This window comes from Fundulus heteroclitus, chromosome 16, assembly GCF_011125445.2.
Source record: "Fundulus heteroclitus isolate FHET01 chromosome 16, MU-UCD_Fhet_4.1, whole genome shotgun sequence".
In the NCBI taxonomy this organism is placed as follows: Eukaryota; Metazoa; Chordata; class Actinopteri; order Cyprinodontiformes; family Fundulidae; genus Fundulus; species Fundulus heteroclitus.
In genome coordinates this window covers 1,232,402-1,248,212 of record NC_046376.1, presented here as the reverse complement: position 1 = coordinate 1,248,212, position 15,811 = coordinate 1,232,402, and the positions used below count along the sequence as shown (strand labels likewise).

At 42.9% G+C, this 15,811-nt stretch overlaps 1 protein-coding gene across 1 annotated transcript; it reads left to right on the top strand.

Moving 5' to 3' along the window:
* The first annotated feature begins 2,727 nt into the window (after positions 1 to 2,727).
* On the top strand, positions 2,728 to 15,489 carry akt1s1 (AKT1 substrate 1 (proline-rich)). The gene is made up of 6 exons (XM_012851943.3): positions 2,728 to 2,868; positions 7,409 to 8,079; positions 9,023 to 9,293; positions 11,233 to 11,316; positions 11,398 to 11,573; positions 14,156 to 15,489. The coding sequence occupies exons 2-6, from the start codon at positions 7,687 to 7,689 to the stop codon at positions 14,291 to 14,293; spliced, it is 1,062 nt and encodes a 353-aa protein (XP_012707397.2). The 5' UTR covers positions 2,728 to 2,868; positions 7,409 to 7,686; the 3' UTR covers positions 14,294 to 15,489.
* Positions 15,490 to 15,811: the final 322 nt, after the last annotated feature.

Below are 15,811 nucleotides of genomic sequence, written 5' to 3'. Positions count from 1 at the left end.
TAAAAAAATTTCAAACATACGTATGTTTGATTAATGATCAGCTGATCTGTCAGGTCAGAAGAAAGAAAAAGATATGTTTGAAGAGAAAACGATAGTTTTCTGGCATCAAAAGGCCTATTTTTAGACTACAATTATTGGGTCTTAAGAGGTTCAGTAAGAAAAATAAAACCCTCATTAGCAATAATGTCCTATAATTCATTGGCCTTACATTTCACATAGTGCTTTTATTGTCAATTTAATCAAAATTCCTTTATTAATCCCAAAGGCTAATAAAATATAGTTGTGATTCGTGTTGTGCAGGTATCTTAAAATTGCTGTTGCAGATACTGATGGCTGCAGGGAGGGAGGATCTCCTGTTGACGCGGAGGGCCACCGTAGCTTCTGGCTAAAGACACTCGTCTACAGTATTGTTGTACAAAAGTCTGATGAAGAGGATGCTCTAGGGGATCATAATGTCCTTAATATTATGAAGAATCTTTCCAAGAACAGAGCCACACTTCTGTATCAGCTTGTTGAGCTTTTGTTTAAGTGCCTGGTTCTGATGCTGCTACCTAACAGATGATGGCAGAAGAAATCAGACAGACTTAGAAGATCTGCGGCATCTTGCTTCAAACACTGAAGGACGAGTGAAGCTTTGTGACACGGTGCAGAATCCAGCTGGATGTAGCTCTCAGAAGATCGGTACACTCGTTATAAAAAAATACACATGGCCTGCTGTTTAAATCAGGCCTGCTGTGATATTTTAATTGTTTTCAGTTGGTACTAATCCACTCAAAGTGTGCCAAAGAAAACCAAATCTCCCACACACCATAATACCACCACCACCAGTCTGAAACATCCTGACCCGACTCTAACCAGGGTAGATGTTCCTCTGAATCAGGCAGAGAAGGGAATGCAACGCTCCTTCTGCAGTTTATACCACCTTTGATCCATATTTGAATCTATTTTATTGCCTTTCCCTTGTTGGTTGTTTTTGTAAATGCACCCTCTGAAGATAAATTCCTGTTTGGGAAACAAAAAGGTACGAGTCAGAATCTGAATCCGACTCGTCCGTCAGGTAAGTCACAATACGGTCAAGAAAGACTTTAAACCGAATCTGAATCTGATTTCCAGTCGGCTGTCCAGGTCACCAGGTAACCTTCAGCCGTGGATAGTTAATAGCAGGGTGAAGTAAAATGGAAAGCATGTAAATAAAACCAGGTAGGACAACAGAGCACTCAACAAACTCCACACTGTCACCCTGTGACCCTGCATCTGGATGTTGCGGCTGAAATCAAGGCTCATCAGACCAGACAAAGGTCTTCCATACGGACCGGGTTTGATGACTCAGTTTGAATTATGGCCTCAGTTTCCTGTTCTTAATTGACAGCAGTGGCTCATTGTGTAGCATTCTGCTGCTGTAGCCCATCTCTATCAAGGTTCAGAGGGTTTTTGTGCAATCAGAGATGTTTTTCTGCGTATCTGGGCTGGTCATTTGTGCTGCTGTCACCTTTGTACCACCGTGAAGAAGTCTGACCATTCTCCTCCGACATCAACGAGACATTTTCCTCCAAACTCAATTGAATATCTTCTTTTTTTTTCACATGAACTTCTAACCCGTATGTAAAAATCTCACTGGGTCAGAAAAGACACTGACACTTAACCATGTCACAGTTAAAGTTATGTAAATCCTTTTTCTTCCACTTTTTATATGCTCACACTGAACTTCAGCAAGTTACCCTCACCAAGTCTAAATGATTTATGCACAGGTGTACGTAAAGGGGCCTATAGGTGTGTATAAAATGCAATAAATGCAATAAATGCACAGTGTCAAATTTAAACAGCAACATCCTGCACTGACGCTTTATTCAACTGTAACCTCTCCACTCCAGCAACGTAGTTACCGCTGGCAGATTTGCATTTTAAACGACAAAGTGGATGCTCGTGCACAAGCAAATAGCGAAAACGTGCTCGTTCGTGACACTGGTCACGTCGGTAAACAGGTGACGTCAGACCTGCGTCAAGTCAGAGACAAAACCGGAAAAAGTGGATGTTCTGATATATAAATGACGATCTCTTTTTGATGGCTACATGTTTTTTAATTAGATTTTGGAAAGCAAAATGTAATATCCTTCTTCTTAATGAAAAAAACTATAATAATAATAATAATAATAATAATAATAATAATAAGAATAATAATAATAATAATAATAAAGTAACGTCAGCAGCAGTCTTGTCTTTGATTGTGTTGGTCATAATATTATAACATCAAAGAAACTTTGTATAAATACACGCGGCATTGGGAGGATTTTGATGATTTGTACAGGCCCTAAATTTCTAAATTCTAAATTAACAGAAATAAACACTTTGGATCCATCAATGTGTGTGTGTGTGATAACTAGTATTATAATAAATGCTTCTTTTCTAAATATAAATTTTTACTTAAATAAACTACAATTTCAATGACATTCTCTTAAATCGAGATGAAAATTGGAGTTTTGTCTTGAATTGAAGGTTTACACTTAAACAGAAGGAACTGTTTACCTGAAGATCCTTATTTTGTAATTACGTTTTAAGACTTTTTAAAGACTTTTTGAAGAGATTGCTCTTAAAATAGGGAACCAATAAGTCCTTGTTTCCATTAAACGTATTAAATAAATGGCGAAATAATGATAAAAAATAAACAATAATAACAAACTTCCTTCTCAATTTGGCTTTTATTTTGAAAGCTAACCGGATGCTGCACCATTACTGTTTGCTAGCTTTCTGCCGCTGGTGTCGAGGCTAGCTAAGGGAGAGAAACCGTGGGAGAAGGGCAGAAAGCGTGGGCTAAAAGCGGATATTAAACTCGGTCAACACCTGGCAGCGACGCAGGAAGGAACTGAACAGGTGAGTGCAGGTGTCCTCCTCCTTTTCACCCCATTACTGCCGAGTCAGGGCTGCAGTTGAAGCCTGAAAACGGAGCTGAGATGCGGCTTCATCAGCTGGAGGCTGGCTGCCCTCAGCTCTGAGTGAAGAACCAGATAAACAACAACAGCTGCTGCTGCGGCGGCGCTCACAGCCGCAGCGAGAAGACAGTTTCCCCGCAGAAGATAACCGCGGCGGTGGCGTTTATGCGAGGCTCCTATAGCCGTGCTAACAGTTAGCATTGCTAAGTGGAGGAGGCTGTCACTGCAACACTTTCCTGCAGGTTTACACTTCTGAGGAGTGCAAACACGTTCTGACCCATAGCTTACACAACTCTATCTATCTATCTATCTATCTATCTATCTATCTATCTATCTATCTCAGGAATATTCACTCACCTGCATTGATTAACATGAACTAGAGTAACAAACCATCCTGACCCACTGTGTTCATTGTGATGGTGGTCCAGCCTTTGCAGCTAGAACAGGGAAGGAGGCCCACGAGGTTCTGGCGTGATTCTGGTTCCCCCAGAATCCCATATGTGAGGTCAGACTCTGCGTGTTTCTGCTCTAATCCACCCCACAGGTGCTCTGCTGGGCTGAGGTCAGGACTCTCTGCTCCACGCCTTCACCGAGCTTGCTCTGTGCTCTGGTGTTCTGTCATGTCGGAGGAGGAAAGGAGAAATTCAGTTAATTTATTTCTATAGCGCTAATTCCAGGTTGGTGAGAAAGTTTCCTCTCTAAGGAAACCCAGCAGGTTGCATCAAGTCTCTCCAAGCAGCATTCACTCCTCCTGAAAGAGCGTAGAGCCACAGTGGACAGTCGTCTGCATTGTTGATGGCTTTGCAGCAATCCCTCATACTGAGCATGCATGAAGCGACAGTGGAGAGGAAAACTCCAGCAGAACCAGACTTATAGCCCTACACCACAGAGAGACTAATGGACATCCTGTCACAGAACCATGCTGGAGTTCTCTGAGCTCCTGAGAGCGTCCCGTTCTTTCACAGATACTCGTAGGTCTGCATGCTCTCTGCTGGACTCTATACACCTGCAGCCATGCAGGTGAACGCAGCACCTGGTTACTTGATGGGTGCACAAATAGCTTTGGCGACATAGAGTATGTGGTTAAATGCCTTTTAGCAGGTTATAGCCAGCAGTAGGAACGCTCCTCTTCTCGGCAGGATTGGTGCAGTTCTGCTCAGTTCTGTTATTTCCAACATGGTTCAGCCCAAAACTCGTTATTTACTCCATAACCAGTTCTGACGGGTGTTTGAGGTGATTATATTTCAATTTGTTCCTATAGCACAAGAAGGTTCACAGTGCTTTATGTGATGAAAACACAGGCATGTGTAATTTATGTTTTAAACAATGTTTTTTTTTTCTTAATATAAATAAACTGCTCAAAAAAATAAAAGGGAACACTTAAACAACACAAAGTAACTGTAAGTCAGTCATACTTGTGTGAAATCAAAGTGTCCCCTTCAGAAGCAGCACTGACTGCCTATCAGCTTCACCTGCTGCTCAGTGAACAGAATAGACACCAGGTGGAGACTACAGGCAGTTAGCTATATATATATATATATATATATATATATTATATTATATATATATATATATATTATATCTATATATATCCGAGAGACGAGAGAGAGCGAGAGAGAGAGGAGAGCGAGAGAGGAGCGAGCTGCAGAGAGAGAGCGCGAGAGGCGAGCGAGGAGGAGGCTCGATCCCTCAGATCTCGCCTTCGCTAATCTCCTATCTCTCTCCTCCTCGATAGCTCCTATCTCTCTCTCTCTCTCTCTTAGCTCTCTCTCTATCTCTCTTATCTCTTCTATCTCTCTCGCTCTCTCTCGCTCGCTCCTCTCCTCTCTCTCTCTGCGCTCTCTCTCTCTTCCTCTCTGTTCTGCTCTATTGCTCTTATCTCTCTCTCTCTTCTCTCTGATATATCTCGCGCTACTCTCTTCGAGTCTTCTCGCTCTCTATCTCTCTAGCTTTCTCTCGCTCTCTATCTTCTCTATCTATTCGTCTCTTCTCTCGCTCTCTCTCTCTATCTCGCTATCGCTATATTCGCTAGATCGCCTCTCTTAATCTCTCGCTCTATCTCGCTCTCCTATATAGATAGCTCTAGATTCTGCTCGCGCTAGATATCTCGCCCCTTTATTATTCGACTCTAGATCTCTATATATATATCTATATCCTTTATTTGCACACTTATACAAACCATAATCTGAGTGTGAAATTAATTTAAATGTCATGAAAGGTTAAAATGTACTTTTATTTTGGAAAACTATCACTGCCTGCTCCTTCCTGTCTGGCTGCTAGTGGCCACTGTGGCTCAGTCTGAACACCTTATAGAGCGAAGACTCTGCAGCCAAAGCAGAAGTGCATCAGTGGTCGCCATGATCAGTGCTGTCTGAATAGAGCAGTCACACTGCAAAAACAGAACTAAAAATAACTAAAAAAAATTTGAAATGAGTACATTTATCCTTGATTTTTGCAGGTAAATAAGATGATCTGCCAATGGAATAAGATTTTTGCACTTAAAATAGGAACAACTCATCTCCATCTTTTTTCAAGTGCAGTATGTCTAATCATCTTATTTTAGGGGTAAAAATACTAATTCCATTGGCAGATAATCTTATTTACCTGCTCAAATCAAGGACAAACGCACTAATTTCAAGACATTTTATTTATTTTTTATTCTGTTTTTGCAGTGTAGTAGGCTGCACAATTAATCGCCTTTGCAATATAGTGAATCAGACGTCCTTTAGATGTCAGTAAAATGTTTAAAGTGGGTTTACTCCACATGGAGGGAAGAGAGCTGCAGCAGTGAAATAATCTAGTTTATTACTTGTTTTAGAGTTTATTTAATCATTACTGTTTAACCAGAAACTATCAGGAATCTCACCACAGCATTAAGTTCTGATCAATCAGTTTAATACATAGACTGGTTAGTTGGTTTAACTTTATGTTCAGCAAGGATTAATGTCCAACTCAATTAAAAGCTGTTCTCTTGAATAATATTCTGATTAATAAAAACAAAAGTTCTAGTCTTTAAATAGTTATAGTTAAATGGTCCTCGTTTGCAAACATCTTTATCTAGAGGCCATTTTTGTTGCTTGTGGTTAATGCAGAGAAAAGTCTAAATTAAATCACTATTTTGGTTGAAATACGTCGGTGTCGAGTTGAGACGCAGCGGCTCTTTTAGCACCTGATCTGCACAGAGATGAAACATTGATTTGTTGTTTGTATGTGTTTAAACAGACATGATAAATTAAACTGGAAAAAAGAATTGTATTAAATCGCAATATTAAGATAAAAAAAACAAAAACAAATTGCAATTAGGTTATATCCAAAATGATTCAGCCCTAGCAGTCGGTAAGGAAGGAGGCCGGAAAAGGAGCCTGTTTGCTCCCTCCTACGTCTAGTTTTGCCCAGGAACACAACAACGCCCCTTACCAATGCTAAGAAGCCTTTTGGTATCCCATAATCCTTTGCGTGACATGATGTAAAAGCACGACCCCCTCACAGAAATAAACCAAAATGTCCGGAGAGAAGAGAGCACGCACTTTGTAGTTCATTTTCAGAAGTAGAGCTGGACGATATAGAAAAAAAGCATATCGATAAAATAGAAATCATATTGATTGATATCGATAATTATCATTAAATTCAAAACATTTATTGTAAGTGCAGCCCCGGCCGTTTTATGCTGCTGTGTAGCGACTTATTTTTAAATATAGAACACACAAACACTGAATTCAAACTCAACCTTTTATCCAACCAACTTCCTGCCAAAACTACAAGTTTTAAAAATAAAAAAGAACGCTGCTCTCTGAACTCTCTGAAAGGGGCGGGGCTTGGCTCCCGGGTCGTTTGTGATTGGTTGGGAGGATGTAATGATGTAATATTAACCTACATGATAGGCTAAAATGTAAAATGAAGGAAAACTGTTCCACTGAACGTTTAATTGAACCTTTTTTTCTATCTTAGGTATATATTGTTGTTGAGTTCTTGTCCAGCCCTACTCTGACGGCTGTAGGCCTGATTTAACTCTCATCATCCATGTGCGTCCCGTCATGACGGCGGAGTTAAAGGCTGAGCGAAGTCGCCACATCAGTCTGACTCTTTACTCCATGAAAGCTCACGGCGCTGGAAACTATTATTAATTTATTCTGATGTCCGCCGACCCAAAGCTAATCATCCCCGTTAAATAAAACCGTCCCAGTTTGGCAACGTTGGTCATGTGACAGAGGTGCTCTTTGCTCTGCAGCGATTTAACCAACATTTTATTAAAGCATTTATGTATTTAGGCCTGGATGTAATTTTTCTCCTTTCTCTCAATCAGTAAAATTCACAGTAAACTCAGAAGCTGTGCACCCGGTTCTTTTTAAAGAAAATGTAATCACTGGAAAAGGACCAGTTGGTTTAAATCATAATGATCCATAAATGAACGTGACATTAATGCTCATGATGAGTGGAAGTAAACTTGACTGGACTTTTTATTATATTTCTATGTTTTCCAGGCATCAGCAGCATCTCTCCCTTGGCTCTCACCACCACCCAGCTGTCATATCTTAAAGTCACCTTGTGCCTCCTTACTTCATTATTTCAAAGGTTTTCTTCGTCCTCATCAAAGCAGAAACGCTCATCGATCGGCACCAGAGAGACGAATATCCGCCACGCCTCATCTACCAGTCAGTATTTCATTAGCTTTGCTTGTTTTAGTCTAAAAGCAGAAGCTTTCCAGTGTTAACTCCGTGGTCTCACCTGGCCGGTCTGTAAGCGCTACACCTGCCCCATCATGGCCTCTGTGACCCACTCGTCTGAGCCAGACATCCCAGACAACCACAAAGAGAGCTGGCTCGCCCTACTTTCCGCTGCGGAGGCCTACTGCCAGAAGTCCGGCTATGACCTGGCCATTCTCACCGCCTGCAAGAAGTTCCGGTCGGCGGCGGCGGACGGCGACGGCGGCAAGAAGCGTGAGAGCGGCACGGGCTTCCCCAAGGAGTGCGACTTCTCCTACAGCGTGTGGGGTCAGGGCTTTCTGGCGGAGTCGGCGCGGCGCTACATGGACGACATCGGCGTGCTGCACGCCACGTCCACGCTGACGGCCCAGAGGCACATGCGGCAGACCGGCGGCGAGCAAGGAGGCAAGCTGCTGGTGGCGCTGACGTCTGACGCCGCCTACAGAGGGGTGAGTGGGCCGTCTGCAGCGTCATAAACGCAGACGCCTGGTTCTGCCTGCTGGGGATGCGTCAGAGCGTCCGCCATGTTGGATGTGGCAAATCTGCAGCTAGTCTGAGTCACTTAAACAGCATCAGGGCGAGTTTAATCTCACAATATACTTTATGTTCGTAATATTTTTATCTTAGTAATATTACAGGTTTATTTTCGTATCTCTTTGACTTCATTCTCCTGAATTTAGATTATTTTATAATTAAAATAATCTAACCTGGCCCTATTACTCCAGGGCTGAGATAATTCTGCAAACTGTGACTATTCTGGAAATGTTCCCCCTTAATTCACATAATATGACATTTTTTTCATAATGTTACCAGTTTTGTCTTTATTATTTTATTCTCCTATGACTTTTTTTCTCATATTAATAATTTTATCTCTTTAATCCTCCCCCTAAAAGTCTGTTGCTAATCTATGTCTATACCAGAACTTAAAATCTTAAAAATTCACACGGTTTTATGAAATAATGCAGACCACAATGTTTAGATTTAACCAGTTGATTTTTATATTCACAACATGTCTATCTATCTATCTATCTATCTATCTATCTATCTATCTATCTATCTATCTATCTATCTATCTATCTATCTATCTATCTATCTATCTATCTATCTATCTATCTATCTATCTATCTATCTATCTATCTATTAATCTCTATATATTTCTTTACAAGTGTGTATATAAGCTCCATCTATATCTTTCCATCTAAATACTTACACACAGGGAACATAGAGGTTCGCTGCTTTCTGCCACACCCAACATGGCGGTGGTGTTGACATGCAAACCTGCAGCCAGTCAGGCGTCTGCGTGTCCGTGTGTGTGTTGCTGTGCTCTGCGCCGCATGCAGCCCTCCTTTAGACAGATTTCACAGCAACGGGTCGACTTCTGTGACGTTGCAGAGCTTGACGGGCGACTGCCTGGTGGGCGGAGTCAGCCCCAACAGCAGGCTGTACTCCCAGAGCTACCCGTCCATCTACAGCCCCGACGGCCCCACCCAGCAGGGCGGCGGGCACAACGGCAACGGGGAGGCGGAGCGGGAGAGGAGCGGCGTGGAGCTGGAGGGGAGCAGACAGAGGGCAGGGATCGTAGATCTGGAGGAGGAGGAGGGAGAGGAGGCGGAAGAGGAGGAGGACATGGACGAGAGAAGAGCCTACGGAAACGAAAGTGCAGGTGAGGCGGATGTTCACTTCTCCGCTGAGTCCAGGTGATGGAGACGTTAACCAGGCACCAGTCAGTTTATCATTAAAACAATCAATTTATGGCATTAAAAAGTGATTCCACAGAGATGTTTGTATGTAAAGGAAACCCAAAAGTCACTTTCTCAGTATATACACAACCAACACAAAGAAATGTTCTGGTACGGCCTCCATAGCGTCAGTGAAACTCTCCACCAGGAAGGTAAACCATCGATTCGTTGCTGAAGAAGTCGCCTCTTCTTCCTCAGCAGGGTCCAGCCTAATGGAGCGTTCTGCTGGAAGTTGTCAAAGTGGCGCTGAAATTAGACCGTTAAGATCATTTTGTGTGAGCGCAACGGTCAGTACGACGCAAATGTTTGAGAGCAACATCGAAAAGCTTTGAACGTGCGTCACCACATTAGCTAGCGCTAGCGTTAGCTTGAAGAACAGGCCCCTTCGAGGCTGCGCTCCGCTTTGGGAACGCATTCAGGGAACGGAACGGAGGGAACCAGAGCGCACCACCACCGGCCGTCCACCGTTACGCTGAGAAAACGTCCTGGTGAGGACCCTGCACAGCTGCATCCATGCATAATCATTGGAAAGTTGAGTGGAAGGAAAACGTGTGGTAGAGAAAGGAGCACAAGCAACCACCGGGTTTTATAATCGTGGTCTTTAGGAAGTGTTTGTGGATTGTGAAGCAAAGACCACTCAAGAGATTAGGAGAGATTAGCAGCTGGAGCTGCAGCTGGATTTAGAGCACCCAGAGGTGTCCAGGAGTTGGCTTACAGCACTCCTGAGCCAGAGACGGTGTCAGAACCAGCTCACCTGAGCTAAGGGACAAAGAACTGGAGCATTGCTCTTTGGTTCTGAAGTGCTGCTTTCAGATAAGAGTTCCCATTTCATTTGGAAAATAAGGAGCTAGAGTCTAGAGGAAGAGCTGAGAGGCAGACAGAAGTCCAGTGAGGGTTCTGGTTGCCAGGTCCTCTGCTCTACCTGGAAGGTTTAGCTCCCTTCATGCTTCCCTCTGCTGACGAACGTTAAGGAGAACACACAGACACTGAATTCAAACGCAACCATTTATTCAATGAACTTTTGAAAAAAGAAGTTATCAAAAAAGATAAAAGAACGTGTGCTCTCTGAACTCTTCAAAGGGGGCGGAGCTTCCTGGGTCTGCGTTGTGATTGGTTGGGAGGATGTAATGATGTAATATTAACCTACAGAAAGGAAGTTCTGTTGAACTTTTTATGGAAACTTTTTTTTATGTCATCGATATGTCTATCGATTGAAATAATAATAATAATAATAATAATAATAATAATAATAATAATAATAATAATACATTTTATTTATAATGCACTTTTCAAATAAAATCTCAAAGTGCTACACTAGCATGGGGTTAAAAACAGTTCCCAAAGTATAATAAAAACAAAAACACAATAAAAGCTAGATTTAACTCATAAATATTAAATGGCTGTTTGAAATAAAAATGTCTCCAGGTGCTTTTTGAACTCCTCCACAGCTGGTGGGGCCCTCAGGGTCTCTGGGAGGGGGTCCCATGTGGGCTCAGGCCTGTGTGGTCCTGGGTTGGTGCAGGCAGCAGGCAGCAGGTAGGGCGGTGTGCAGGTGGAGGAGAGCACTGAGGTGCTGATGGATTCTGTGGTGAATAGGCAGCCAGTGGTTTTATATTATTACTGAATTATGGTCCAGCCCTACAATGAAGCTGCTCCCAGTTTCATGAAGGTTGGCGACTGATGCTCCAGACACCGAGAGGGTGGAAGAGCAGCCAAAGTGTGAATGGATATTATGAAGGAAAGTCTGGAGAAGTATTGAAGAAAGCTGCTTTAGAAGGTCCAGAGAAAGCCTGGTTCATGGGGGGGGCAGTGATAGGATGTTATATAAAGTTTGTTGGTGTCTCTGACTCTGACTGGTTTCAGGAGTTTTCTCCATGGACGAGGACTCGCTGTCTCGTGACTGTGAGCCGTTCTTTGAGTCTGACGGAGAGGAGGAGAGCACCGACGGTGAGATGTTACCCTCTATCAAAGCTCACTACTTCATGACCGTGTCCTCTGAACGCTCCTTCTGTGTCCCGTCTGCTCCAGGCTCGTTGAGCGAGGACGCCCCCCCGCCGCCGCGCGGCATGGCCATGGGCCAGCATGCCTTCTCCCACCGCCACGCCCACCCCGCCGCTCTGGCCCGCTCGCTGCCCGTCTCCGTGCCCGTGTGGGGCTGCAAGAGCAGCCGCGCCGCCCAGGGAGAGAGCCACAGCGGAGAACGGGTGAGCGCCACTTCCTGGTCTGGTCCGGCTTCCAGTCTGGTCCGGTCTGGTCCGGTTTCCTGTCTGGTCCGGTCCGGTTTCCTGTCCGGTCTGGTCTGGTCTGGTCTGGTCCGGCTTCCTGTCTGGTCCAGTCCAGTCTGGTCCGGTCTGGTCCGGCTTCCTGTCTGGTCTGGTCCGGTCTGGTCCGGTCCGGTCTGGATGCAGCAACACTGACAGGATCCAGACTGGAACCGGGTTGTTATGAGCTGAATGTTATCAGGATATAATCTGAATGATACGAGGTTCTGAGATGATTTAAATCACTTTGCAAACTATGATTATTAGAATCTGGACTAAACCCTGCAGCTCCGTAGGATTTAAATGCACTTTAAGTCTCAATCATCAGCGGCTTTTTTAGAAATAAATCTACCGCCGGTGTTTTTGTATTTATTTATTATTATCAACAGCGTCTTTGTTGTATCTTCAGTCTGAAGTTACCGGTCAGTGTTCTGCAGCCTTATCTCCTGATGCTTTTACTGCGGTTACGCTTTAAACCTGATTAAAATCATTTAAAGATGTTTAATCAAAGAAGTCGCAGCGTTTCCCCTAAGAGCCAATTAACCCGCAGCAGCCTCACTTCATCAATCCTGCAGTCTGACCCCCTGTCCTGAGGTAAAACCTTTTAAAACTGTCAAATATTTACTCCTCCGGTCTCCACAGGCAGCATGAAGCAAAGCCTGACCTGCAAGCATTTAAAGCCAGGATGACAGAAACATAATCCTGGGTTTAAAGCCAGGATGACAGAAACATAATCCTGGGTTTAAAGCCAGGATGACAGAAACATAATCCTGGGTTATAATTCAACCAGAAATGTTTAGTACCCTCGCTGCTCTACTGTGGAAATGTCTGCCTGCCTTCCTGGCCCCGTTCCTCTTCCTGGAAGTTTAAAATGTTTGCACAGGGCTGTAACTTAGAAAACATACAATATTCATGAATATGTCATATTTTGATAGTATAATGAAGAAATGCATTCAGTATGTAGACCTGTGAAAACATTAAGACCCGCTATGACCCACTGGACTGGAGGAAGTAGATCTGAGCTGACCGTGTCAGAAATCTCTGCAGCGTCTGAGAGGACGGGCTGGTAGACGGTTAATTCAGCTAAAGGCGGTAACGCTGGCTGTTAGTGGGTAGATGCGCTCACTTTTTCCTCCGTAAAGACACTTTGTGCTAACTTTGGTTTAACCTGATAAAGCCTTTTTAATGCAGCCCTTTGAAGGAGGCTGGAGCTGTTTAGCAACAATAAGGCGCCTGTAGCTTCCTAACTCTGATACCAACACGCTTAGATGTCCAGTCATCTGAGGCTCCTCCACAAAAGTATCTACTTCTTTCTAATTTCCACTGACCACAGCTTAAACACCATGCAACAAAACAAAAATGCAGTTTATGACCAAGTTTGTGTTTTGGTGGGCCTGGTTTGGACACGTAGCCGCGGCTAACGATGCGTTGCTAAAGGAAGCTAACGAGACACTGAATCCATGCAATTAGAATAACTCAGGTTCTCTTTTTATTTTCCATTTGATTCTATATATAGTTTGTAATTAGAGTGTGTAAATAAAGAGAGCTGAAATCTATAAAAAACATATAGATTTATGACCAAATATATAATAGCATCCCACATTTTCAATTTTAACAAATTTCAAAACTGCCAAAATGGCACAAAAACAATATAAGAGTCTGCCTGGATTTATTTTTTAATCTAAACATGTAGAACTTCTCACCTGCTTGTTGTGTGGACACCAAACGTGCTACAGGTGGAACAATTTATTGGGTTTATTTCCTTCTTTACAGCAAATGTAAGAAGTTCTGTATGTAAACATCTGTTGCTGTTTTTTTTAAATGGTAAATGGTAAATGGTAAAATAAAGGTTATGGTAATGGTAAATGGTAAAGTTATGGTAATGGTAAATGGTAAAATAAAGGTTATGGTTATGGTAAATGGTAAAGTGAACTTGTACCGCGCTTTTCCAGTCATACTGAAGGCGCTGAACACTGCAGCCACATTCAGCCAATCACTGACGCACATGCAGCTCAGCAGGCAACGCTTTAGGAGGAATTTACTTTTTGCCCATTTAAATCTCTTTTACCCAGGCCCAGAATAATTCACTTTTAAATTTTCAGCACCTTCAGGACCTTTTATGATAGTTGGTCATCGTACAAGTTGAGAAATGCTTTTTATAGAGTATGAGTATGCATTTTTTTAGAAAATAGACCCTTGGGCTTTGTAATTTTATGTCATATAGGAGAGATTAAATAAACGTTTGAGATTTCTTTTAAAGATCGGGGTATTTTAATTTTTTTATCTGAGAAACGGTGCTGCAGGTGAAAAGTCAGCATGTGTAGTCATTAACTCCATGAAGATCTATATTCAGGGCTGAGCTTTGGTCTCTAAAGACAAAGATGCTATTCAGCCGCCTGCATCCCTCCTGCAGCTCATGTGACCATAAAGCTGCAGCAGGTCTGCACAATCATGGAGTTTATCTGTTTTATCCTAACGTCTCTCTGTTTTATCCTAACGTCCCTCTCTGTGCCCCCCCCCCCCAGGCGGGCTGCGCTGACCTGGAGCACATCGCTGCCAGCATGAAGGCCCTGCTGGTCCCCGGAGCCACCGACGGCACGGAGATGTTCGGGGCCCTGCCGCGGCCCCGCCTCAACACCGGAGACTTCTCACTGAAGCACTGAGAGCGAGGGAGAGCGGGACAGAACGGGGGAGAGAGAGAGAGAGAGAGAGAGAGAGAGAGAGAGAGAGAGATGGAGGGGGGGGGGGGACCTGGAATGTGTGAATCAGTGTAAAAGCTCCAATCTCTTATTGTTTCACTCACTAAAATTAACTGCAAACGCTTTACAGGGTTTAAACAGTCGGGATAAAAAAATGTTACAACACTAATTACATCTTCAACACTACTACCACTACTGCTACCCCCCCCCCCCCCCCCCCCCCCCCTAATAACCACACTATGTTCGGACCAAGCCGGGTCGGGAGCTTTCAGAGGAGATAATGAGACGTTTGATCAGCGGAGCGATGAGGAGCAGACATGTTGGCTGAAATAGAGCGGCTCCACAGCAGGGAGGCTCCTGCACCTCCTCCTCTGAGGAATAAACCAGGGAGGCTCCTGCACCTCCTCCTCTGAGGAATAAGCAACACCACACCTAATGCAGCCAAGTGTCAAGTTTAAAGGTTTGCTGCCTATTAAACTTTAAAAAAAATCAGGTCTTTTCTAACATTTCTTCCCCACTGATCTTAAAGTCCAGGATTATGCAACTCCTGCTATAATAATAATATTAATAAGAAAAAATGTCGGTCAAGCACCGATTTTTTTTATTATTAAAAAATCCCATAATTTTCACAGCAACATACATTTTTATTTCCAACTATAACTTGCTTTGGAGAGATGAGAAGCTCTCTTTTTTTAAAAGTAAAATAAGGAGTTTGGTTAATTTTGCCCATTAGCTCCTATGATTTAACGAGTAGGATCACCGACTCACTACTCCCCCCCCCCCCCCTTCCTATTCATCAGTTTATCAGAGTAAAAACCTGATTTTTAACACAAAAATTCTTTTTTTTATATAAATGTGAGCAGAAGACACCAGCACCTTCTCATTACATGCCTATTTTTTTATTTCACCAATGAATGACTGATTGATGGGATGATTGTAAATCTACGTTCCAGGGGGATGGCATCGTTCCTGGTTTTTTATTTTTATTTTATTTTTTCTGCCCCATTTGCTCTGGATATGTTGCTACATTTCCTGAATGACAGAGAAAGTGAGATTGTTTGTTTGCAAGGGAGTAAAGATGTGTTGAACGTTAACACGCTGCAAAAATAAATGTTCCGTTGGAATCTTTTATGTTGCAAATAAAGGAGCAACACCAAGAGCAGGCGGCTCCTCTTTCTTCTTTGGGCAGCAGCGTCAGGATGATGATGCTTTAATTGGCCACTAGGGGGCGGTGACGCACTGCATAGGAGCTCTGGTCTCATTATAGGCATTAATGACATTTTAATTTAATTATGAAAGTGTTTTTTTCCCCTAATGTGGGAACATACAACTGCAATAATGTTTAAACACAAAAGCTGAGTGCACAAGTGGGTTTTGTTTAAAATAAAGAGCATTTAAATTATGCATATATGTTAAAAAAAAACAGGTGCATCCTGATAAATTGAAAAAAAAAAAAGATTTAAATCATCTATTTACGTTACA